The sequence below is a fragment of the Melozone crissalis genome, unplaced genomic scaffold, assembly GCF_028551555.1.
Source record: "Melozone crissalis strain CALT ecotype California unplaced genomic scaffold, PUWL_Pcris_2 ptg000029l_1, whole genome shotgun sequence".
Lineage (NCBI taxonomy): Eukaryota > Metazoa > Chordata > Aves > Passeriformes > Passerellidae > Melozone > Melozone crissalis.
The window spans coordinates 3,486,371-3,513,107 of record NW_026535807.1 but is presented as its reverse complement, the minus strand read 5'-3'; the positions used below and the strand labels follow the sequence as shown (position 1 = coordinate 3,513,107).

Genomic DNA, 26,737 nt, shown 5'->3' with positions numbered 1-26,737 from the left:
ACAGAAGTGACAGCAGGGTGGATGATAAGCTCACTTAGCAGGGGGATCAAATGAAGTGATGACATGTCATTATGACCTCAGGGGTTAAAGATGCAATTTTCCATCTGGCTGCATCTGGCTTTTCAACAGAAATGTTGACACCACCTGCTGAGATTTACCACAAGCTGCCTTCATAGGTCTTTGTCAAGCTTTTGTTAGCCAGGTTAACATTTACTTTTCCCTCTTTTCTGATAAGTTTGGCTGAGCAACATGCTCCCTTTCTTCAAAACCTAACAACACTTAAAAGGATTTAATGCCACCTTCCACAATGGATGGAATTATTAACAGTCACTCCACAAGCAGCTTGAAGGGAAATACTGAGAACCTGGAAAGCAGGTGAAACTGTCTTTAAGATTGCAAGCAGAAAGATGACATTTCAGCTACACTTGCTAGTATCTTCCATTGTCTAAGGCATTTTTGAATCTACTTTTCTCTTAGTAACAGGCACCTGAATAAAGTCATTTCTCTGGAAGAAAAAAAAAAAACTAAACAAAAAAAAATCCTTAGAATTCCAGACCTAGCTTGTACTCCCCATCCCCAATTGACTATTAGCCACCTGTGTGTGTTTTATTCAGCATCTTCATCATTTCCAATTCTAGATACACTGTGCTTAAAATAAATGAGCTTTTGCCAGCCCAATGACACATTCACTTGTTCATCTAATTCACCCACAGCCAAACTATGATCTCAAACCAAATTTGTAATCAGCTATTGACACTCTGCTGGCTATAAGGATTTTGTTTCCACATGGCATATTCAAAAGCTAGTACCTACCAGGGGTGTTTCTCTTCATCTGGCATGGGACTGAGGGCTCTCTTTCACTGGGTATATCCATTATGGTTTTGCCTGTGCCAAACTTTCTCCCTAAACCCAGAGATCTGTGCCAGCACAGGTGAGCTGAAGAGTTTGCTTCCAGCTGGTTTTAAAGTGCCCATAATTCTTCACTAAAAAGAACCTACATTCTGTTTTAACTGTTTAAACAGAGACCCCAACCTTCACCAGGAGTTTGTTGCTTACAGGGAAAGGAGAAGAAAAGGAAAACCCTCCATGGATTTTGAGATTATCCTCAGTCACAAAAGGACAGGAGGAAATGGAGACATAGGAGTCTGATGGAGCAAATAATAGTTAAGAAGCAAAACAGGAGAAGTATCCAGACTGACTGGAGATGGAAATAATTTTAACACTGAAAGATCACCACAGTAACATCTATAAACACCTTCCCCTCCCAAAACTCTTCCACCTCAACAGCAATTATATAATCACAGAATGGTTGGGGTGGCAAAGAAACTCAAAGCTCTCCTCAATCCACCTCCTTGCCATGGGCAGGGACACCTCCCACTGTCCCAGGCTGCTCCAAACCCCAATGTCCAACCTGGCCTTGGGCACTGCCAGGGATCCAGGGGCAGCCACAGCTGTGCCAGGGCCTCACAGGGAATTCCCAGAGGGATGTCACAACCTTCACCCCTGAAAAAGAAGATACCCTCCTCTCCAGGTGCCTCACCCTGGGGAGCTGGGACCCCTTGCCTTGAACACACAAATCACCACCCTGCCAAGGCATGCCCTGAGTGACAAGTGAGCTTGGCTGTTCCCTTCCACATAAAGGAACAAAACCAAGTGTTCCCATTGCCTTTGCACTTGCTGAACTTCAAACGCTGCAGAACTGCACAGCAATAACTGCAGCATATGCTTAAATGCTGTCCTGGTTCAGGCCTAAAAATAGGCCTGGGTTCTGCAGCTCCTCTCTTGCTCTCTAATGACAGACAGCCATTGTGCCGTGTCACTCTGACAATAAGATAGCTTAATTGCCCTCTTTCCAGCAGCTGTCAGTTCTGCTTAACTGGGACATAATGTGAGAGTCTGGGAGGAAATGTGTTAATCTATCAGTCACTTATAGCTCCTGTGCATTTTCCTGGGTTGGATTTAAAGAAAACTGGGTTTATGACTGACTTGCTAGTCATTATATTCATTGATATGGGCAGCAGAGGTATTACTGCTTAATGACTCATTTCTTTGTGAAAGACCCATGAAATAACTTTCTCCTTTATTTACTGCACTTTTTCTACTCAACTTCAACCTGAATCTCCCCATACCTGGTGAATTTCCCACACATTTCAGGTGTGGTTGAAAAAGGCCTCTTCAAATCTGACACTGTAAAATGAACTGGCTGTTTCAGGAATTCAGCAGGATTGATGAACCAAAATATTTACAAACACCTGTAGTTGTTTCAAGGTATTTTCTATATTGTTACCTATAGGAACAGAGTCACTGAAAGCACACAGAGAGTAAGAATCAACATTACAAACCATCAGGAACAGCTGAGAACTGAGGGTCTTTAATTCTCCAAGAAGTACAGCTAAAGTCACACCTAAATGTAACAGCCTGTGCAAGCTGCCTCAATTCTGCCTCATTCCCCCTTCTGATCACAATTATTACCAAATTCCCTCTAGATCCCCTTCACTGTCTTGTGCACTTCAGATATTTTATCTCCTGGTAAATACAAAGACTATTTTAGCCACTGGTTCAGGAGTCTGCATTGCTGTATTAACTAATAGAAAATGACATTTTTTGTGTGTTTATTACTCATGCCTGCTCCAACTCACACCTTTTGTGGCTTTCAGAGAAGGCTGTGAAGATATAGAAAGGAAGGAAAAATAATACAAAAAACAGAGTAAATCTGACAAGAACAACATAAAGCTTAGTGAGATTTGAACATGCAGCTTGCTTTAATCATTTAATCCATTTCCCACTGTTTTCCTACTGGTACTTTTGGTTTTAAGCCATTAAAACATGCTGGTATTCCAACCAGTCTGGCTGCAAGCTACCCAAAACTCTGGGAATAAGCCATGCTGAGTCCATTAAAAGAACACAGGTGAGACACAGAAGCGCAGGGGTTTTGTCTTTCCTCTCAAGTAGTGGAAGCCAAAGCTTCCCACAGTGCCAGGGAGAGCTGCAGGGGCACAGAGCACATGGGGATTTGTGACACTTGTTCTGGTGTTAATAATCAATTGGTGCAACTGCTACAGCCCATAAATCAATGCTCCATGCAGCTGGGAATGCTTTGCATGTGCTGTCATTTTTGAAGTGAAAGCTCCTTCCAGCCTTTATCCTGAAGTTACATAAGTGCTACATAAACATTTCTCTTCTTAGGAAAGATCACTATAGAATGAGATTTTCCCAGAAGCTGTTTTTCCCCCAAAACCCCTATTAATACATTAATGAAAATTCACATTTTCATTTCTAATCCAATTCCTCCTTCCCTTCTCCAATGGCATCCCTGTATTAAAAAAATGCACTGAATGTCTTTGCTTGTGTATCAAGAACTGCTGGACAGACACAGTTACTAAATGAAAAAGCTGATCACATTCCCATATATAGGAGACAGAATTTATTTTACTGCCATTTGTTCACAGATGAAGCGTGCTAAAAACATCTCCCACATCAGTGACTACTGAAGAACTTACTTGACTTTCTGGATCCAGATGCAGTAGTCTGTAATGAAGAGATCATTAAGGATGTAAGCAGGGTCACTCTCCATGAAAATCTTGTGAATGTCCAGCAGACACTTCAGCACTGCAGCTTTCCCTGGAAGCAGATTTTTGGTTTTGTGATTCACAATAACAGATCATCTTTATCCTGTCCCACCTGAGGGTTTAATAACCACTGTATCCACGACCTCCTTGGAAAGTGGGGTTGATTCCCAGGCTGGGAACAGCAGCCCTGTTACTGTGTCCTCCAGCATCCCATCCCTGGGGATGGGGAGCCCTGGATTCAGCAGGAACCTCTGCAGGCCCAGCCATGCATGAAATCCTCCACAGCTGAAGCAGCCCCTTCCCCCAGCTCCAAACTGCAGCACACACAGGCAGGGCACTGTATTTAAAAAGAAACAAACTAAGCTGCAAAGTAGCTCACAAATCACAAGAAGTTCTGGCCCAGCATCTCTCTTAAGAGAAGCATTTTTCCCTTTGTGCCCACACAAGCACCAGGGCTGGGAACACACAGCTCCCAGCAGGGCCAGGCACAGCAGGGCCTGGAATCAGGGAGAACTTTTCCTGCTTCTGCTAGTCCCAGAATAGTTATGCAAAATGAAAGAAAAAACTCACTTCGTGTTCAGGAAGGAGCTATTTGACGCACAGTCAATAAATACAGTGAAAGATTAAAGATGTGTTCTCAGTTCACAACCAGTGTGGACTGTTGTGTTGTCAGCTTGACTTTTCCTTCCTATGCAACGTTCCAATTAGCTGCAATCTCCCCCCTTGGTTTCCTGATGACAGTTGCTAAAGGGTTAAGGGCTAAAACACTTTAAAAAAATTATTTTCACCGTTTAATGGTGGGGAAAAAAAACCCACATTCAAATGAAAACAGCCACCACTGCAAATGGAATCTAATAACCCTCTCCCAAGAGGCTGGCTCCTCCTAGGCTATGAAACCTGAACAGGGATGAAATTACATTTTACAGATTTAGAGGAGAGGGGGAAAAAAAAAAAAAAAGAAACAAAAAAGATCAGAACTCCCCCTGCTGTTCAAGCACAAAATTTGTTCGCTTATTTGTAAGTAATTCCATGCTGAAAAAAAGATACAGCCAGAGAATGAAAGTTAAAGGTGAGGAAGATGGCAATAAGGAGGAGGAAATGGAGAGAGCAAAAAGCCATGGCAAACAGAACAGAATAAACCCACCGGTGCTGGAAACCAAGTCAGCAAAGAAAACCTAAAACCCCAAATATAACTAATAACTTTTCAATTGTATCCCCATCAGTGCTTGTCAAGCATCACTATTTTGACTAAAAAGAAGTGTGCTCTTTCACAAAGAGATGATGTGTGGAATTAAAATTTTGCTGATTTTTTCAGGTTCCAGCTGTCAAGCTGTCAGCCCAAACCATTTCCAACATCCACTCCTGTTACTCATCTGCCAAGTAACAATGTACATCAGAGAATGTTACACTAATTCCCAACTAAAAATGTCTTTCTTCATAAATTCAAAGTTTTGGATTACAGTAGCTTGATGGGTCTCTAATGAGAGGCTGCAAATCTTGCCAGACTTGAAACAGGGAATCCTGCATCAGGCAAACTATCAAATGTCTGCTTTCAGAACATGGGCCCATGGTATTTAACAGATTTAACAGCTCTGCATTATAGTGATCAATAAATAAACTGCTTTTTATGTGCAGATGCTACTTCCTAATTATTCAAAAACCCCACCAGTTGTGTTTAAAAGCACAAATAAAACAGCTCCCAATGTGTGTAGCAGCAAAGTCAGAGGAGGTGTCTGCAGATCACTGGATCCTCCTGGAGCTCCTTGCTGAGAGCTGCCTGAAACCTGAATTTTACAGGCTCAGAATCCAGTCCTCTTCCCACAGGCTATTTCAAAATGAGGATAAAATCTGACCCCAGCTCTGTATGTGCCATTTGATATGGTAATCTGATTTTACACCATCATGAAATTCTACCAGCTTTCATCCTGTGTATTTGGAAGGAAAGTTTAAATCATATATCTCTATTTTACATTCTTCTTCCCCACAGACTTCTATGTGCTTTCCACATTTTCAAGGAGGAGCATTCATCTACAGATAAACTGAACTTGGTTGTTCTTCTCTCTTTTTAATGGAATAGTATTCTGAGACACAAGGAAAGAACACCACTAATTTTAAAATTAAAATATCATGGTAGTAACTTACCCAGTCAGGCAATATTTCACTGGATCACTGAATCCTCACTGCAACACCATTTTCCATTGAGACATTAAAATAAAAGCAAATTTTTTACCTCACATGAACTATATCCTCCTTAAAAAAGGCTGTCAGCACTGCATCACTGCACTTTTGTCATCAGAATTTTCTTTTTCACACTTATGAACAGCAACATAAGGCAGTGCAGATAAGTGAGGAGGGACAGCATCCATCTTCCCCTTAAAACTTCACTCCCTGACTGTTATAATGTCAATGGGATTTTCAATCAGCAACAGTTTTTGGCAGCAGTAAATATTAATATTGCCATTTGTGTGGGTTTTTAATCCTGCAACTCACAAGCATTTAAAATAAACCATTGAAGCACTGCTTCTCAGTGATCCTTCTGTCCAAAAAATAAATCTAATGCTTTTCTCAAAGAAGTAACTCATGTAAATAGAGAAGTTGAGGTAACTTTAATAAGGCAAGGTATAAAGAGGGTTTGTGCAACTCCCAGTCCCTACACACTCACCCAGCTGCAGAATCATGACTGTGTCACTGAGGGCACGTGTCACCAGCTCAAAATGCCTGAACAGGGGATAGCACAGCACTCTTCTTCCAAAAGACACCAGGACGTCATGGATGCTGGAGAAACTCTGTGTGCATCAGTGAAAAAACCTGCATTAGTCTGTGTGCATCAGTGAAAAAACCTGCATTAGTCTGTGTGCATCAGTGAAAAAACCTGCATTAGTCTGTGTGCATCGGTGAAAAACCTGCATTAGTCTGTGTGCATCGGTGAAAAACCTGCATTAGTCTGTGTGCATCGGTGAAAAACCTGCATTAGTCTGTGTGCATCACTGAAAAACCTGCATTAGTCTGTGTGCATCACTGAAAAACCTGCATTAGTCTGTGTGCATCGGTGAAAAACCTGCATTAGTCTGTGTGCATCACTGAAAAACCTGCATTAGTCTGTGTGCATCGGTGAAAACCTGCATTAGTCTGTGTGCATCGGTGAAAAACCTGCATTAGTCTGTGTGCATCGGTGAAAAACCTGCATTAGTCTGTGTGTTGGTTGTTTTCCCTTAAGGAAAAAACCCATAGCAGAATAGGGCAAAAAAAACCCCCAAATTTTGATTTATTATGCCTCTAAAAATCTGTATTTGAACAGATATGGAAATGTACATGTTAAATAGAAACAAGACACTGCACACTGAGTTTGCATGGCAAGATAACAGAAATCCTGTACATTTTAGTGGTTTGGGATTAAAAAAAAATGTAAAGAACATGGGAATAAAACATCTCAGTCAAGACTTTGCCATCCTTTAGATTAAAGCAATAAATTACATCTGTCCCACATTATTACATATATTAAGGAGAAGCTATAAAAAGCCTTTTAAGAATAAAGGAAAATTAAATCCATATGATATTAACCAAATACATGTGTACATGTAAGCACTTAAAAAATGATACATGACTCTGCTTTTCATGAAAACTCCAGATATTCAGGACAGGGATAAATATACCTGCCTGGGGAGAACAGTTCATTGTCCTGCTTCATGAGTGAGGAACACCTCTAATTTACTCAGGCCAGAGGCATTAAGGAGTTATTAAAGACTTTTTTAAAAGTGATTTCCCTTCCAGCTTTCACTTTTCAAGACAAAATGCTCCATTTATTAATGAATTTTAAAAAAAATTACCTATTTCATCCTGAACTGTCAATCTATTAAAATCAATAAAAGCACTTTGCTGACAGCCAGCACTTCTTTGCATTCTGTGACTACCTCAACCCATTGCTCATTTTAATGGATCACCAGCAAGCATTTAAATCATTTATGGTTTGTGATTGAATATTTAGAGGCTAAGGTGTGTACATGTCATGGTCAGGAAAATGGCACTCAGCTCAAACAAACCAGACTGAGGCAAATTTTTTGTGTACAGAATGATGAAAACTCCCAGCCCTAATGGTTTATCTAACAGAGATGGTTATGAAGAGTTCGGTGCCAGGATTGTGAGTTCTCTAGGTGTGAAATACACTGTTGGCACATGCTGCACAAGAACTGCTCTATCAGAGGGTGAGCACATGCAGAAAACTCCTTCACTATGTTAGGATATGGATAAGGGAAAAAAATTGTAAATTAAGACAGGGCATTTTTACTGCACTCCTTTGTAACCTGCTACTGCAGAACTCAAAATAAAAGAAAACCTGTTGTCACAATACAAGTTATAACTGAATGTAACATTCAACACTAGAAGAGATTGAAGGACTGGACCCAAAAACCCTGTCCAGTTTCAGTTTTGATCCTGCCAAGTGAGACTTGGCTCAGCAGATTCAGCTCAGAGCTGGACAGGCCTTCCCACCTTCCTGCATTTTAAGAATTAATGGATTTCAGGTCCAGTCCTTCCCACCCCCAGCTCTGTAACAATTTCTTTGCACAGGCCTGGGTGCTTTCAGTGAACAACCTGAATGTGGAGAGATGGAATTCAGGCTTTCCTCTGATCCCTGCTGGTTCCAAAGGATGAGCAGCAGCTCAAACAGGGAGTGGCACTTGGACATGGTTTAATGGTGAATGTGGTGATTGTGCACGAAATGGCTGGACCTGAGGATTTAAAAGGTTTTTTCCAACCTTTATTATTCCAAGAGTAGGGCTGAAAAGAAGGGGGCAGGTAAAGCAATACATGCCAAATAACTCCTGGAGCCCAGAAATCAATTTCTGGTACCATTAAAAACAGGATATACAATTAATCAATCTTCAATACTAAATTAGCAAACTTGGCACAGAAACAACACAAAACACCAAAAAAAAAAACCCAAGTAACCCAGCAAAAACACAACACAAAACTTGACTTTTACCTTACCTCCAGCCAGCACAATGTTGCACTCAGTTTCCTGATGTTCCAAGATGATTCAACCTGATTTTAAGAGAAGACAATAAAACAAGAATTATCTAATCCAACACTGCTGGCAAACTATTTAAGATAACATTCTGGCAGCAATTTAAGAACCTTTGTGAATAAGAAGCAGTAATTACATTATGTGCATTGAAATGGCCACAGGACAGCATTAAAATTATATTGCAATGCAGATGTTGAATGACTGAGTTGCTTTCCATAGCAGGATGATCCAGCCCATGCACAAAATCTTTAAAACATAACAACAATACACAGAGAAATGGTATTTTAGTGGAATTTTGTCCCTTTGCACAAAGCAACGGAGATTTGAATCAACAAAAGCCAAGCTCAAATGCCTTGTTTCATGAAAACAGCTCAAGCCTTTTGGCTTGCAGAGAGGGCCCTGAAGCCAGCAGTACATGTAAAATGTCATTATTCTTAATATGTGACAGATTCATAGCATTTGAGTGGAAGTGTGGTCCAGTGGGATGATTGGGGCAAAAAGCCAGAAAGCCTTGATCTATAATCCTGGCTCTAGCAAAGATTTGTGTAGCCTGAACGTCTTGGTTTTCCTATTAAATAGGAATAAAAAAAAAAGGACAGGGGGGAAAGGAGAAAAAACCCCAGTGTGTTTTCCACACACATCATACAGTTGCTGCAACACCAATAAAGAATTGCACAACTGTGGTCCTGGCAGATTTGCAGTTCTGTGCAGCTCTAATATGCAACACAACCACAATCCCAGATTATTTTGGTGAAGCAGCAGGTCTGGACATTTTGCTTGTCATGCTACAGCCCATGCCCTGTGTGTCAGCCTGGTTAAGCCAGAATGGCTTTGATGACATGTGCCAATATTTTGGTTAAAAGCACTGAGAACACTTCTCCTTGGTTCATATCAGCACAGGAGATGAGAGGCACAGAGGCGTATCTGGGAAGATACACAATTCCAAGAGGGCAAGGTATCCACACAGAGCAAAAAAGAACAATTACTTATTAAATTTGCCTAAACCAAGATACAGAAGTCAGAACTGCACAGAATTGTCTGCAATCTCCTGCTACTCCACATCTCTCCTATTCCAATGCTGCTGCAGAAAAACAGAGGTGTTCAGAAATCCTACTAATCCCCATGTGCACCAAATTCAGAGAAACAAAGTCTTTCGTTTCAACTTCATCACGTATGTTTAATGCCTGGCAATAAATTCATGTTAAAAGGTAAGTTCCCTCAATGGCAGTCCAGGGTCCAGCACTAAGTTCCTAAAACGTGTTCTATTTTTGACTTTTATTAACTCACATTCTTGTCCCCTTCATTGACACGGGTCTCGTAGCAATATGCCAGAAGAATATCAATTAATCCAAGATACACGTGGCGGCGGCTCCTTTTATCCAGAAGAAAAGATTTATTTGTGAACTTCCTCATCTGCTCTCTCTCTGCCTCAGAGAAGACAACTATAAAAAGTAAAAGGATAATTGATTATGAACTTAAAGCTGGCACATTGACTTTAATAGGTGGTAATACTACCTCAACAGCATCTTTAAAAAGGAGCAGGTAACTAATCACAAGGCACCCATCACTCAAGAAAAAGCCTAAATCACTCTCACTTTCATTCTTAACTTTTATTAATCTCTGGTATATTCACTTCAATGTCAAGCTCCAGCACAGCACTGCATGCACACACTGATGGTTTTGACCCTCTCCAGGTGCCAAGGGTTTCTGTGGATGCCTGGATATCTTATACAGGGATAAATGCACAATCAGGGTCCAAGTAAAATGAGGTTTCTGAAGCCCACATTGTATGGGACAAAAATCCAGAGGCAAATTGTCATTTAGAGTAGAGTATTAAAAATTTAGAAAGAGCATGGCAGTTCTAACTCTGTTTTTTTCTGTTCATGCTAAGCAGGTCAATACCACCCCTTGAATCACAACTACAGATGATGTATCTCTGTTCTATCAGTAAATTTCTTCAGAAGTTGATTCTTCAGTGTAAACATGAACCATAATTCACTTTTAAACACCAAAGAAACTCCCAATGAAATTAATGAAATACAGCAGTAAAGTTTTCTTCCTTGAAAATTCAAACTCTGAAGCATCATAACATCTACAACTGGACAATAAACACAGAAATTCCAGGTCTATTACATACCAGCAAACAAGATGTAGACCAGGCAATTCCCAAAGGTAAATGTTACAAGATGCTCATTAAGTTGCTGCAAAGTGCCAGGTGTTCTAAATAAAATATCTTTCTCTGAGAAAATACTTCAATGCTGAAAAAAAATTTCTATCAATTGCCTGAAGTTTTTGAAAACTAATTATCCAAGCCTGAAACTCATTATTAACATGTCCAAACCACCACCTACTTTGTTTTCCCTGTACTTCCAAGTACATGGTGTGAAATTATCAGAACAATTAAAATTGTAATTACATTTCTGCTGTACTAAGCCTGTACACTTTTGTACACTTACACTGCCAAGTTTCAGCTAACAATCTGTACCACAATCAGTACTAATCTGATGCAAAGCAGCACTTGCTGCTACTTATCAAGCAAGCTAAATTGGCAACTTTTTTGTAACTTTGATTTAAAATTGTTTTGTGCATTTGCCAGTGGCAAAACCATGCCAGAATATAAATGTGTGTTAATATACCCACATCTAAAGGAGTCAGACATTCATCTCACAAAGTTTCTGACAGATGAGGCTGCAGACATCACCTTTACATTTTAATCACCTCTTTTACTTGTTTTAAGCTGGCCATTCCTCATGTTAAAAAAGAAGATACTTCAAATTGTCCTCCAGCAGCAGTGTCAGTGAAGCAGAGTTTAATCTCTGAGGGGAGGATGAGGTCTGACAGCCAGAGGGTGTTTTGTTACAGCCCTACTGCTATTTTACACTGTGATAACACCACTTAAATCACTGGGAGATCTCTATCTGCAGACTACCATGACATTTCCAGCTCTAAATGTGTTAGGGGCACTTAGATAAAATGTGCTGGACCCACACAGGGAGCTGACTCAGTGGTCAGCCAGGAAAGCACAGCTCAGGCAGCACCTCTGATAATCTGCTGGTGAGAGCAGAGCCTCAGTTCGTGATCGTGTCAAGCCAAGTCCTGAATCCCACAGCTCTCCCAAAGGGAAAGAACTGAGCAGAACTGAACCCTCCTTGAGTTTTTTTTTCTTTAAACTGAAATATTATGTTACAATTGTAAGGTTTTAAAATGTGTGCATCTACCCCTGTAGGTTAAGGAATGAGCAACATCAGATGGAGGAGGAGAAATCAGCTGAGAGCAGGTTAGTCAGAATCAAGTTAATCACTGATATTTATCTTGCCTTTTAAAACCAGAGATACTTTACAGTGGAACCTAATCATTAGGAGTTCTGTATGAATAAAAAGCAGAATTCCCTCACAAATAACAAAAACTGCTCTGCAGCAGAGCCAGGAAGGAACACAAGATGCAAAGCCCTGAAAACTGAGCAAAGCAGGTAGACAGAAATTTGATAAAAAAAGAAAAGTAATCCATCTTAAACTTATGAATCCACCAGTAATGGCATATATTTGAGCCAAGCCTTACTGAAAGGTGGAACTTTGAGAGGAAATTGCTTCTCTTTCTATAAAGAAATAAAAAAGAGAACAGTCACTGTAAGCATGAGAGGTTACCCTGAACAAAATAAGATATCCTTGGAGCATATAAATGTTAGATTAAATACATATGTCAGCCTGAGCCTTTGAAGATTATTGTGTTGCCTAAAGAGGAGTTTTTTCCAGTAGTGCAATTGGAAGTAGAATAAAAATGAACTCTTAACCAAGCTGAATGTGACTGTTAGAAAATACAAACCCTTTCATCTGGAATCTGCAGAAGCAAGACACTAATGTAAACTTCAGCAGCAGCAGCAAGGAAGCTTTCCAAAAATGTTATCCCCTCATGGCAAAGGCTGTGTAATTAATAAGGTTTTATGGAGTATTACTTGACTTGAATGAGACATTCTAAGTGTGAACAAGAGAATGCACAGCAAGATGCACAAAAAGGACAAAAAGAAAAGACATTTGGGATAAGGAAAAATTTTAAAAAGGCAAAATACACAAACCATGCACACAAGCTGGAGAAAAGTAAAAAGGTCAAATAAAAATAGATTCAAAGTAAGGACAGAAGAGAGATGAAAACTTTAAATGTTAATGAGAAGAGATGAACCAAAAAGAGAAAAAAATTTGGTAATGAGACATTAGAAGAACTTGATGATGTAAAAACAAAGAGAAAATAACCAGGGATAAATATAAGAGCAGTAATCAACCAAGAAAATCTTCAGTTAATTGCAATGTCATGCAAAAAATAAAAAAGGCCATCTGTACTTCTAATTACTTCTTGCAGCCAAAGACATTATAAAGACAAAAGTAATCAAGATTTTGGTTCCAAGAAACCAATAAAGATAACAACTGAAAAGATACCAATGTAAGTCAGGAAAAGGAACAAAAAATTCTCTTTATTCAGTGTTTCTAAATAAGAAAATAATTTTTGAAAGAATATGCTAGTTTTTAGGTCATTTTCCCACCATAAACTCACTTTTACATTAAACCTGAGGAGCAACATGTCTTTACTTCAAACCAAGCCCTTCCTTCCCACAGGCCAGAGAGGAATTGCTGATTAAGTGCACCATTCCCTTGGCTGGGTACAGCAATTCAAACCCCAGGGGACACATCCCACATCCTGCTGATGCTCAGGCCCAGCTGGAACAGCCTGGAGCACCTCCTGCATTCCCCAGCACAGGAGACCTTCAAGTAGAACCTGCACTCCCTCTCATGGTGGTTCCCTTCACCACAGCTCACTCAGGGCTAGGAACCTCCACTGATTTCAGCCACTTACTCAAACAGCACAAATGTTACCAACACTGGAGATTTCTCCAAGGAAAAGGGTGTGTTTGCTGGCATTGACATCACCCAAACTCCAAAATGCCTCTTTTGTTACTTAAACTTCCTCAAGATTCACAGAACAGCATGAGCCCCTCCACTCAGCCCCATGAAGGTGAGATTTTTTTGATCATTCCTATTAATAAATAGATATCTGTTAATACAAATGGTTTGGAGCAAAGATGATCCTTTATCAAGTCCCTTTTCTGGATCCTTTATGAAGTCCCTTTTCTGTGTAATTTCCATTAGCAGCCTTGCCACACTTTTGAGGAGTTTTCCTTTTTTTTGACCCTAAAACCCAACAACAGACATGTTTTGCCTCAGCACCTCAATCTGGAGGAGAAATATTCCTTATCAATAAAATCATCCAGCAGCTCTTCAATTTAATTATGTTCCTGAAGCCAAGCAAACAGGAGTAGTGTTTCATTTACTAAGGAGTGAATGGATAAAAACAAACAAAGGAAGCCCTCATTATTGTATTCTTAAGCCTCTTGTACCTTTGTCCACTGCTTTTTAAATCAAGTGTTTATGATGGACATAATTAACAATTTCAGAGGCTGAAAAGACACCAGGAATGAAGATCAGATTACATTCACAGTAAAATACACAACATCTACCCAAATCCTATTTTTCTCCCAGGGAAAATGGGGAAGTGCAGGTATTATCAGTGCACTGAGAGCCCCTGGTGAAGGGATTATCATCATCTGCTTTAGGAATATCAGATTTTCATACAACATAGGAAATGAACAAAGAACAATAGGAGAAAATGCACAATAGCAACTTGCAGTGCTCTCAGTAATCACTGTGTGCAGGGAGGCAGCCTCAGTTATCTGTCAGCAGTGCTCCCACAAGGTCACCTACTCACCCTGGAACATCCCTTTAGGTTTCTAAAAGGACACAAAGACTTTTCTTTCAAAAAAAGTTTCTGAGATACAAAGTAATGTAATACAGAAATAAATATTAAATGTAATAGAGCAATAAATTTGCTTTAAGAACAATAAGCTATAACATGGCATCACAGCAATTATCATTCAAGCAACAGATGTGTGTGTATATATATATATTTATATATATATGTATATTCTCACCAAATGCAGGACTGTCATGTTCCTGATGACTTCCTCCCTGCAAGGCTGTCATCTTTCTATGAGCATCAATCCACCAGGGTTTGTACTTTAAAAGATGTTTAATAGCTTCATCTTCAAAAAAATCAGCCCTAGGGAAAATAAAAAGAACTTTCATATGCTATTTATTTCAATTCATATTATATGTGGGTAGATATTAAGACATCCATAGAATACATCTCACTTGGCCCCAGGTTATTTTCCATGTTAGAAATATGTTCTTTGACTTTAAAGGAGAAAATAATAATTATCTAAGAAAACACAATATTCTCCTATGTTTCAGTACTCCTTCCTTACCTCCTCCACCTTTCCTGAGCCACCCAGAAGCCCAGGAATTAATGAGCTTGCAGCATCACATGAAGCTGAACCAACCTGATCTGTTCTGAATGCAGCTGAAGGAAAACACTCCAAAGGCTTCTCAGACAAATCATTTTGTTGGGTGGCTCTCCCACTCAAGAGCCAGGGAAGTTTTTGGGACGGTGTCATGCAGCTGAAGGGTAAATGTGAAGCAGGGATGGGGATGCAAGGACAAGGAGATGCAGCAGCAAGGTGGAAAAAGAAGAGTTGTACATGAATTCTGGAAGGGAGATCACCTCCATCTCAGCACAAAGCCACTGTGGTAAAAATCTCAATTCTGGGAGGATTTATCCTAAAGGATTCAAGTTCTAAGCCTCCTATTACCAGCTCAGCTTTTTCTTCAAGCCAAACAATGGTATAAATACTGAGAATTTAAAGAAAAAAAAACCCACAGGAAATTTCTTAATACCTTCTTCATCCCCACGCCAAACCTAAACACAGAATGCAATCTGCTTCCCTCTCACACTGACAGATTTTTTTGTTGCCTCCCTTCAATGTCAAAGCAACTTATCAGCCAGGCTACACTTTCCTCAAGGCCACCAGAACAGCTGTTTGCCCCCATTTCTACCAGAGCTTCTGTTTTTCTCAGGAAAACAATTTTTGTTGAAGAAAGGCTGGTATTATCTGTTCTGAAACTACCAAGACACAGCCATTAAACTAAATGGTGAAGCTCTACCAGGCCAGAACACAGAGTCTAAAATTGAAACTTGAAATTACTGCAATTTGCATCCCATTAGAGGTTAGGAACTACTTCAATTCTAGTGAAATGTAGCTCAAGAAAGCTCTTCTGCTTTTTGTGTGTTACAGGAAGATATGAGGATGCCTCTGAAATATCCAACTAAGGAAAAATTTCAGGTTTGCAAAGTTACCTTCTGAAAAATCTTGAAATGGGTTAAGCTTTCCTGTCCCCACAAAACACACCACAGTACTAATTCTCCCCACTGGGGACTACACTCTTCTCCCACCAGATCCATCTTGCAGGAATCAATTCAGAAATCTCATGGCTTTCATTTATTTTACTTATCTGAACCTAACTTGACCTGAAATACTCCAATCTGAAAGGCACAAAGGATCATTTTCACCTCACAACAGGGAATGAAGCATAAAAGAAATGCAAAGTTTTGGTTTGGACATTTTCTTCATTCTGCTGTAAAACAAGTTTCACATGATGAAGGCAAAGACAAGATTTCATAGCTTCCAAACTCAAATTCCCCCTCTTAGACAAGTGTGGTTTATTAATCCTTTTTACACAAGGTGAAAAAAAGTTCTGATTTTGTCAACCCAAGATGCCAGCAGGGAGTGGCTGCTCAGCTGCTGAAGAGGTGAAGTATGAAACAAGGTCCTGCAACAGCTGAGAGTAGATCCCCTTAAATACAGTAATTAAACAATGGAGTAACCCCAGAACAAATGAGCAATGTTTTGTGTCAGTGTCATAGTAAAAATACCCACTAAGGTAAGGATGCTCTGATGAGACAAAAGGAAAGCTGTTCTTTCCAGAAGTGATCTTAAATGCAATCATTTGTGAGAGGGAATGTGTTTCAGAGGAACCTGGCCAGGTGAGGTTAATCAGCACTAATCAGTACTCACAGGTAATGATCAGGCTCAAACTTGGCAGCCTCAGCTGCCAAACGTCTCCTCCTCCGTTCCTCTGCAGGGGTCTGCTCTGGATCCTTGATGTCAATGACATCACTGAGCTCATCCTGCAAATGGCAACAAAATCATAGAACCAAGCCTCTGGTATGGCACACAAGATTGATTCAAGAAGAATTTAAGAAGGATGCTTATCAGAATTGCACTGAAATCCCTAGAAAAGCTTCAATCTCCAAATTCAGGCTCCACTATGCAAATAAAACATCAAAAATCCAAGGAAATGCAATTATTTGAAGCTCCTTAGAACTCATGATATTATCAAGTCTATTCAGGCCATTTTATCATAAGACAGGGAGGTTATTTTGCATTATGACAAATTTGCAATGTTAAACAAAAGCACACAACCCCAACAAAGACAAGAATCACACACCATTTGTGACTTTTGAGAACACTCTCATTCTCTGAAGTGGCTGTACATTAATTAATAGGCAATTGCAGTGCCCTTTTAAACATCATTGGGTAGTTATTTCCCATCCCATTTCCTGCTGGGAAATTTCCTCACAAATTTCATGGTAATAAAGCAGCATGCATGTCCAAACAATGTAAATACTTTACTCATAAACAGCAATCCTGCTCCAAGCCCTGGGAATACTGTAATTCCTACAACAGCAAGTTAGAGTTACATAACTGAGTTGCACTTTTCCAAAGTTGTCTCATGAGCAAGGAAGCCTAGAGAGTTACCCAGAACTCCTAGGACAGGAGAAGACAAAGTTCACCCACCTGCAGCCTCTGGAAGACCCCAGAGCGCAAATTCCCAAACCCATAGGGGTGCTGCAGGGGTGGGGGGCTCTCTTCATAAGGAATCTGTTCCATTTCCCAGTCAAATTCTTCTTCATTCTCTTCACCCAGCTCAGCAGAGGCAGCTGCATCTACAGCATGGTCAGAAAAAGGAAATGATTACACAGAAAAATACATGTTATTTCCTTGAAAGGTTTATTGTGCTACTGGTGTTTGCCTTTCTTATTTTACTGCATTTTTTAAGACATCTCACTCAACACTGGATCATACAGACCTGTAACCCACAAGTCCTCCTTCAAACTCCCCAACTTTCAAAAATGACCATCACGAACACTAAATTTTAAATGCACTCCCTCAGACTGAAATACATCTTCCACTGAATTCAGTAAGATCAGCATTTGATGCTAGGAGAACCCTGACAGAACCTAAATGATGTTATCAATAATTTAAGGCAGGAATTAAAAAGAGACAGTCAAACATTTTTGTCTGTTAAATACTGATGTTAAGCAAGACATTCACCAGAACCTGTGGTTTTAATCAGCTTCTCACCTGAGCTAATAGTCCAGCTGTAGTTTGTAGAAAGCAGAAGACTCAACTGTGTGTGTGTTCTACAGCCACTAGAGGGGTACAAAGCCCTACAGAGCATCAGCATTTTTTAAAGCACATTTTAAGCATATTTTGGAAAGATTTAAACATATCCAAACACCTAAAGCTGACATGTGTATGATCTGCAAGATATTTATTTCTGCTCTTATCCATACTTTTATTTATTCACACCCTTCTCATACCTTGGACTAGTCAATAATAAAAATATTGTACTTTTCTACATGTATCCCTCTACAGATCAATAACTGTTTCATTACACACATGTATCATCTTGTATAAACAGGATTGATTTTGTCATACCCATCTCTTCTACCAAGGGTTTTGCTGATCTTGATTTCTTTGGTGCTAAAAGAGATGTCAGCATGTCCAGCCCCTCAAAATATTGGCCAGGAACCTCCTTGGGCAACTGAATTGTAAAAGTACCTTAAAAAAAAGCAGGAATATAATTATTGCATTAAAATATCTGAGACAGGCAAATGTGCGTTCTTCCTCTGTGAGAAAGGCTCAGAGGAAGTAGGACACATGCAGGTAACATTTATTTTTCAATGATCCCCGTGCATGTTTTTAACCTTATTTCATAACATTTCAGGATTTTAATGATAAAGCATGAAAGGGAATATTTAACTACTTGAAGTCTCCTGACTTACACTGTATAAACAAAAAGCAACAGAAGAAAGCAAGCTTTATTTAATTTTTAATCCTTACACCAAACAATCCCCAGAAGCTACATTCACCAATCTGATTATTGTCTTAAGTCATGTAACAAAGGTTCTGCAAGCAACAAATTTATTGCTTTATCTCTCTTTTTTTTTGTTTTGTTTTAAAGCATAAATTACTGGAAACAGCAACATTTTTTGACACAGATACCAATACCTTCATCTGTATTGTACGATGCTTTTTCTCTGCCATCCTCTACAATTCTTCCAGGAAGTGTCAATCTGCAGGCAAAAAATGAGATGCCTCACCGAAAGCCTGACTAATTCTGCAAGTTAATGTCTCAGCCTATAAAAATGTAAGGCACATTCCAAAAGGAGCACAAAGGGCTCAGCTACACTCCTCTTCACAGTAATGCAATCCATGCAGTTCAATCCCCCTGGATTCCTCCCAGCAAATGACACACTCTACAGAATTTACACCCAGAGGGCCGTCTGGCCATCTACAATTACAAAGCCATTGCACAGTAAATTTAGAAAAGTATTTCTTTCAACTCCTTTTAACATGATTTAATGCCTAGGAACAAAGAGGCCAGATCAAAAAAAAACCAAATCTTTGCATGAACTGAGCTGTCTGTAGTCAACAGAATAAAAGCTGCAAATGAAGAACATTCTGAAGGGACCAAAATTAAGTTCATTTCCTACTATGAAGACCAACTTTTGAAAACTTTTTCTACTACTTGCCTAAGAAAGTATGGCTTAGCATAAAATTTGAAATCTTCCCCTTCAAAGTAAATGTCAAACTCTGAAGCTCTGGCATAAGGCACTCTGATTTTCACTGTAAGGAAATCCGGGTCCTGGGTCAGTTCAAAAGCTGGAGTTATCATGATGAATCCAGCAGGAAAAGCAAACACTGCTTGTGTGGCCCTGCAGAAACAGGAAAAGAAGAAAAGGATAATTGTAGCTTCCAATTTGTGAGAGCAAGTGATGCCTCTCCAAAATTCTGTAAGAACATTTCAGATTCCCACATTAATTACCCTCCACATGCTCAAGAAGAAAACAGAGGACAACAGCAACAGATCTTAGACCTTTGCAGTTCTCTAGTGAATTGAACACAAATCACTATTAAAAATCCTAAAAACACGTAATACTTCCAACAAATAGAGCTGTGTTTTATAATTCACACACATATTAGCCAGAATATGAGCAAAAGATTCAAGGGCAGTTGAGGTAACTGCCTGAGAATATATTCCCTCAGAACCACATGTATGTATGTAGCACAAGAAAAGGAATTTATAGAGTGTTATTTACCTAACATACAGTTGTCTGACCTTTCAATAGCTTGTCATCTCATGTTTAATTTAGAACCCAGTTATGGATTGTTTGGGGATTTGTTTGTTAGTTTTGGAAGGTGTGTTTACAAAAGGTCACACAGTTTTGAAAATTAGCTTTTTAAATGAAAAATATTCTAAATATTTAAACAAATACTACCAGAAGAGAACTATTATTTGGGAAACAACTACTTTTCACTCACTTTCAGTTACTTTTACTAAACATATCCCCATTCTGACAATTCTATGAACAGCCAGAAAACATTAACAATTAACGAGGTTAAATTAACTGAGCACCCTTTTTCTCATATGGGTAATTAGCCTTACTTAGGCCCAGCTCCCGCAATCTCTCCCCATCAGAGAGAGGCTCCAGACCTCCCCTTTACTCCCGTCACCTTTACTCCCTCTCTTTCCTGCACTCAGGAGCCCAAACTGCGCCCAAACTGCACAGAGCCTCCCGCCGGTGCCGTCACACCGGGCCACGCGCCGACCTGCGGCCGTACCCTCCCTCAGCCACCCAGCAGCGAGCCCTGAAAGAGGACAGAGCCCTCGGGGAAGGCGGCTGGCAGCGGGAAAACCCCGGGAATAGCACGGAAAACAGCCCCGACCATGCCCGCCCGCGTCACTCACTGAGCCCCGCGCCGCTCCGGCCGCCACTTCCCGCGCCCGCCCGCACCGGGGAGGAGCCGCGCATGCGCACTAGGGCGGGCCCGCCCCGTTGCGGGCCCGCCCCTCATGGCCGCCCCTCAGCACCTCCCACCCTGCCCGGCGGGCTCTGCCCCGCCGCTCGGTGTTTGTAGTTCTGCTCCTTTGCGAGAAATGTGTAGAAAGTCAAAGATCTGCTGTAAATTCTTGCTGCCCGTGAATTCGGTGGAGTTTCCTGGTGTTTGCAGGAGTTGTTGGAAAGGGAGTGATTAGCAGGCAGTACGGATGCGGGCAGTGTAAAGCTAGGTCGTTTAGGGTGAAAATCATAATCCATCGTCTGGACAAATAAATGAATTCTTACCTGTGACTGCATAAAACATCGTACACAGACTGAGCGTATTTTATTTCAGCAGCTGGTTTTCATAAAGAAGCGTGGAAATTGAACTCGAGTGTGTTGGGACGATGGTTTGTTTCTTTCTGTGACCCCATTACTGGTTAATCCAGTACTATTGTTCACTATTCCTGTGAACAAATGTGCTATTTCTGTTATGTTTACATTCCTCTGCCTTCTCCTTTGCTGCAGATAAGGTGGAAGATGAGTAAACAGAAGAGTGACCCCACGAGCACTGTCAGAGGAGGAATTCCCAATTACATAAAGCTCCTCTAAGCTGCTGGATTAGTGCAAACACTGACAGGGTGAACGGGGGACAGATCCTGGTGGATCAAAACAAATACAGCAGGAAAGAGAACAGGAAGATCCAAGAGCTGTAATTTATTAAAAGTAATAATAATTACTTTTTAAATAGTAAATGTAGCAATTTATTTATTTATTTGTTTATTTATTTATAAAAGGTGTAATTTATTAAATGTACCACCTAATATAGAATTCATCTAATTTTTCTGCCTTTGGACCATGAGAGGTATTCTGGTTCTAGATAATTCTCTACATTTTAAAATGCTGCTGACTGCCTTACTGCCCTCTCTGAAATGCATTCAAATATTTTTCCTGGAGGGGAAAAAAAGCATAATTATGTAACCTCTCCTAATAAAGTTTTCTTTAAAAAAAAAAAAAAAAAGTAGATAAACAATCCTGCACACTGGAAATCCACTGAATATGTAGTGAACTGAACCAGCAGTTCAAGTACTGCACAAAAATTACACAATTTGCTTCAAAATAGATGGTTCTCCCCACTGATTTAAAATGGATGGATGGTTTTAATATTCAGCCTAAACTTGTGTCCCAGTTTTTCACGTGCAGAAATTGAAGATGTATGGCATATAAAAAGCTTTATTTCATGTTAAGAAGTTAATGATATCTAATTTCAGATGCTGATTTGTTTTGGACCAAGGCCTCAGTCATGTCCTCAGAAACTTTTGATGCATTTCCAGAGAACTTCAGCACTAATTAACTTTTAGACCTTGCAAAGTAATCTGTAATAAGTATATTGGACAGAAAACTGGATTATGAACCAGTAGGCACCATCTTCTCTGGATAAGTTCAAATTTGCAGGACAAGCCTGTGAAAGATAAAGAAGTTTCATCTGAGGATTTATTCTTGTCTCACTTTCCAAGACTGCCTCAGAGTTGTTTATTTAGAGCCTAAGAACTCCCAGCCTGTTCTTTTTTTTTTTTTTTTTGTGCTAATACTTTCCTTGTAACAAAACTATTTATATATTGATTTTAGTGAAGAAAGTGGTGCATCAGCCATTCTGCTTTTCCATCCAAGTAAAGGGTGAAGTAGCATCTCCAAGGAATGTGTATTGCTTTGTTCTGTAAAATACATACTGATTTTTTTTAGAGCTGCAATGAAAAAGTTTTATATGGAAATGCACAAAGATACATCTATTAGTGCATCTCTCTGATGAAGGGAATTTGGCTAGTATGTATTTAATGGAGCACAGAAGAATTAAAATGCATTATCTACAATGTTTTGGGCAAGTAATTATGACAACTTGCTGTTTGCTTGAAAAACAGAAACATGAAGCTTTGCAATTGATAAGCACAATTTGCTCTACATTGCTAATAATAATGAGTAAATCTGGCAACCTTGGAAATGGTAATCCAAAACAAAATTACTAAAAGGGCTTAATTGATACATCTAGAGAAGAAAGTGATTGTATTGATGATACAAAAATCACACGACCAGCTCAAGGATTTCAACCACTGGTACTCTCTTTCATTAAGTATAAAGTTTGGTAGGGTTTTATTATAGTCCATATATTCTTGGGAAAGAGCATATGTTTATGCATTGTGGTTTTTCTGTAGTTTCTCATTTAGTATTGCTCTTTCCTCTTAGCATGAAGTAATTTACGTTTTCATATCTGGCCACAATCCGAGTTGGATGAAACTCTTGAAACAGTAGTTGTTCATTGCATTTGGACGGATGCTGAGGCAAAGTACATTTTGGGACACCACTGGCGAAGGCGTGTGGTGTGAGCAGTGTAAAATGCACTGTAATTTACATTGTGATTTGACAGTGTAAAAGGCTCTACAGTTCCACCGCCAAGTGAATGCCAGAGTCACTTCAGGGGCTCCATGAGGGACACGAGGCTCCTCCAGTACTAAACTTAGGGGGCTCCACTTTCCCTTCTCTCCTCTTTGGTGTGTGCATTCTTTGCACAGCTTGTACTCCAGCTCCACGGGGCAGCAAGAATCCTTGTATTTCTGTCATTCTGTACATTTCAGTGTATATTTCTGTCATTCTGTGTATTTCAATGTATATTTCCGTAATTCTGTACATTTCAAGGTCTGTTTCTGTAATTTTGTACATTTCAATGTATATTTCTGTCACTCTGTACATTTCAAGGTCTATTTCTGTCATTCTGTACATTTCAGTTCGTAAATCAGATTATGACCCCAAGAAGGATTTACTCTTGTGAAATTCAGTGTTGTGATTTCTGCTGATGTCCCACGGCAGACTGGCTCGGATGGGTCACACGGGGACAAAGCCTCCCACAAGTGAGTGAACGCCTTATTCCTCCTGCAAGCATTGCACTTTCTCGTTCACCTGTCCTGGGTGCAGATGCAATGAGGAGTGCGCGCTGCCTGCAAGGGATAAACCGGGGTTGCAAGGCGGAGGGAGGCTCGGTTTCCCCGTTAGCACCGGCGGAGGAAAGGCGCTGTCGAGACGAGTTTCCCCTTCTTCTCCTGATCACACTCACGCTGTCGCAGCCGTGAAAGCAAAGCTCCCTCTGAGTACCCGCGGTGGGTGCCGCGTTAGGAGCACCCAGCTGAGGCACAGCCCGGCGTTCGGCCGTGCCCGGCGCTCCCGGGGCCGGGCCGCTACTCCAGGCAGTACGGTAGGCGCGGCCCGCCCCGCTCCGCCCCGCCCCGCCCCGCCCCGCGCCGCTCGGGCCGGCCCGTGCGGCCACGTCCCCGCTCGGGCCGGGCTGAGGCGATGCGGCCGGCGGGACGCGGCCGTGCGGCGCTGCTGGCCCGGCCGTGCCGCGGGGCGCACCCGGCCATGCGGCCGTGCTGACCCGGCCATGCGGCGGCCCTGCAAGGTGGCGGCGGCCCTGCTGTGCCTGGCCGTGCTGCTGCTGCTCTATCTGCTGGCGGGCAGCGCGGCCCCGCCGCCCGCGCCCTCCGCGCCCGCCCGCCGCCCGCCGCGCCTCGGCCGGAGCCCGCCGAGGAGGAGCCCCGCGGGCGGCGGCAGCGCCAGCGCCAGGTAACGGGGGAGCTCCGTGCCCCGGCCCCTGCCCTCGGGAATCCCCGCACGCTGTGCCCGTGCCCGCCCGCGGCTCCCCTCGGCGGTGTCCCGTCGGGCACTTCCCTCTCCCAGATGTTCTTCCCCCGCTAGCGATGGGCGATGAAAGAGCCTTGTGCGAGCTGCTGGGGTTCGCAAGTACAAACTTTCCATGCGCGTTTCCCCTGGCAGTGCAGTTACCAGAGGTGCCACGGGAAGGTTTTCCCCGTCCCCGGGCGTGGGGTTCTCTCCTCTCCGGGAGCAGGTTCTGAAATATCGGCTTTTCCCTCGCTGCTGGCCCTGTTTGGGAGCCTGAGGTGGGCACTGTGCTGCTGCTGTGTGCGCTCAGGGGCTGCTGTCACCTCCGGAGTGCGCTCCCCGGGTTTGCCGGGGAAAAGGGAATGCGGCTCTTCATTCCGTGTGCTGCCACCGGGTTCCGAACTGCGGAGGCACTGGCAGATTTTAAACTTTCGAGCTTTTTTGTTTTGAATGTTTTTTTAGATGTAAATTAATTCAGCAGAACTTTAAAGGTGTTTTAAATCGTGGTGTGGTGTGTTTCCTGTCCCAGCACCTTACAGGCAGGGTATTTTTTAAAGAAACTAATTAGGAGAGAAAAAGGGCAGCTTTCAGTGGGTGGAGGACTTGTTTTCCCCTTTGCATTCCAATTATATTATGGTCAGTGTGACCTCATATATCTAATTAACTTGGTATGTCTTTGTGTCTCTGATTCATGATTTCACAGAGATGTTCTGAATGAAAGACTATTCCCGTTTCTTGAGCTCTTACTCCTTAACTTATTAAAGCAGTTGGTTTCTCTCAGCATTGTTACCCCACTGAATGCAGGAGATGTTTTCTGGGGCTGAGAGTGGGCCACGGACAGAATTTAAATGCCGGTATTAAAGCAGGATTATTTCCACTAGCAACTGTACCTCCTGAAGTCATTTTTCTTTAAGGCATATCTCTGTGATTATCATGGAAATCAAGAAGAACACTGAAGGAGGGAGCCCGGGCAGTGTGGAACTGCCGGAGAGTGTAAACAACCATTCCACTTCAAAGCGCTTTGCAGTGGCATCTTCATGTTTCACAATTTGACATTATCTAACTTTTTGATTATTTGTTGACTTTGCAAGTCCTTTTTAGAAGGTCTGCAACACAATAGCAAAAAAAAAAAAAAAAAAAACCAAAAAGGGAGGAATTTAGTATTCAAAGTGCGCATTTTCTTCAGAATTATGTTTGTGGGGCTTGGTGGTTGTTTTTTCCTGTGTCATCCTGCACCATTGGCCCCAGCAGGAGTTTGTATAACTGGGCAGCCCAATTCTGTAGGTCCTGTTCAGCCATTTCCTGAAAGATTCTGTGTTATATTAGTTACTACTACAGTTCATTCAGGTGAGGGTATCCATAAAAAAAGAATTTTCGTGGGGAGGGTGTGACATAAGTAGTTTGAAGTGGAGGTGATTGAAAGGCATCAGGTGGTGGGATCTGCTGGGTTTAGAAAGCCTGATCCAAGCTAAACTGAAAGCGCTGGGGGGGGTTTGAATTTGGATTGTAAGAAACAGGCCATGATTATCATTTCAGTTCCTCCTTATGAGCAAAAGCACGTTATTTTTTTATTTGATGCAAGAGATCCCACTTTATCTAACTGATTCATTCAGGATAACAAATCTGATTAGGACTGTAGGATCTTACAGTGTACATGCTTGTATGAGACTGCAGAGTTGATTGACAGAACTTGAATGTAAAACATTCAAATTCAGTTTTGTCAGGGTGGTTTGTCAGAGGATGCAAGTTTTGAGCTCAGCTGAGAAACAAAGGTGAAACTTAGGATTTGTGTTTCCTTCATGAGAATCAGCATCATGCAGGGAAGATGAATTGTATTTTGACTGGGATTTGTAATACTGCTTTCTGTAGTCCCATAATATCAGAATACATCAGATTTTAAGTTTTAAGCAATGCAGAATTCTTTTAACAAAAGAAGCTGTACATAAAGCTTAATGTAGGCACATGTCATTTGCTGGCTGGTGCCTCACAAATGTTAGCAATGACATTCATGTGTCCTGCTTTGGTCATTAGGTAATTTTGACAAATCTAGGTAAGTTTCTGGTTAGCTTTGAAAACTTGATTTTTTGTGGTGGTTTTACTGCTCATTCCTGTTGGAAGTAGCAAGTTCTATGCTTTCAGTAAGACTTTTTTATATAAAGAATTTGAAATACGTGCCAAACCCATGTGTGCAAAGTATCAAAAAGGAGGAGGATCATTTTACATTTGAAGGGCAGATGTGACCCTGCTCTCTCTTAAACCAGCGTGGCAAAGCAAGGAAAGTGAACCTTCTCCAGCACATTTAGTTCCCTGAAAGTAACTTTTCCAATGCAAAACATCCCTTGCGTGGCAACCTGTCACAATACTTTTTCTTTCTGTGCAGCCTCTGTGCACACAGATGCAAGTTTGGCTTGAGTTTGATAATACCATG

At 41.1% G+C, this 26,737-nt stretch overlaps 1 protein-coding gene across 1 annotated transcript in view; it reads right to left on the bottom strand.

The window, feature by feature from the left end:
• The window catches only part of SHQ1 (SHQ1, H/ACA ribonucleoprotein assembly factor), a 37,495-nt gene extending 16,880 nt beyond the window's left edge, over positions 1 to 20,615 (bottom strand). The window contains exons 1-11 of the mRNA XM_054281011.1: positions 20,571 to 20,615; positions 19,354 to 19,536; positions 18,830 to 18,894; positions 18,257 to 18,379; positions 17,333 to 17,481; positions 16,550 to 16,662; positions 14,570 to 14,697; positions 9,880 to 10,034; positions 8,556 to 8,609; positions 6,232 to 6,355; positions 3,501 to 3,621 (exon numbers count right to left, since the gene is read on the bottom strand). Coding sequence (XP_054136986.1) covers positions 3,501 to 3,621; positions 6,232 to 6,355; positions 8,556 to 8,609; positions 9,880 to 10,034; positions 14,570 to 14,697; positions 16,550 to 16,662; positions 17,333 to 17,481; positions 18,257 to 18,379; positions 18,830 to 18,894; positions 19,354 to 19,496 — 1,175 coding nt within the window. The 5' untranslated portion in view covers positions 19,497 to 19,536; positions 20,571 to 20,615. The remainder of the gene's footprint in view (positions 1 to 3,500; positions 3,622 to 6,231; positions 6,356 to 8,555; positions 8,610 to 9,879; positions 10,035 to 14,569; positions 14,698 to 16,549; positions 16,663 to 17,332; positions 17,482 to 18,256; positions 18,380 to 18,829; positions 18,895 to 19,353; positions 19,537 to 20,570) is intronic.
• Positions 20,616 to 26,737: the final 6,122 nt, after the last annotated feature.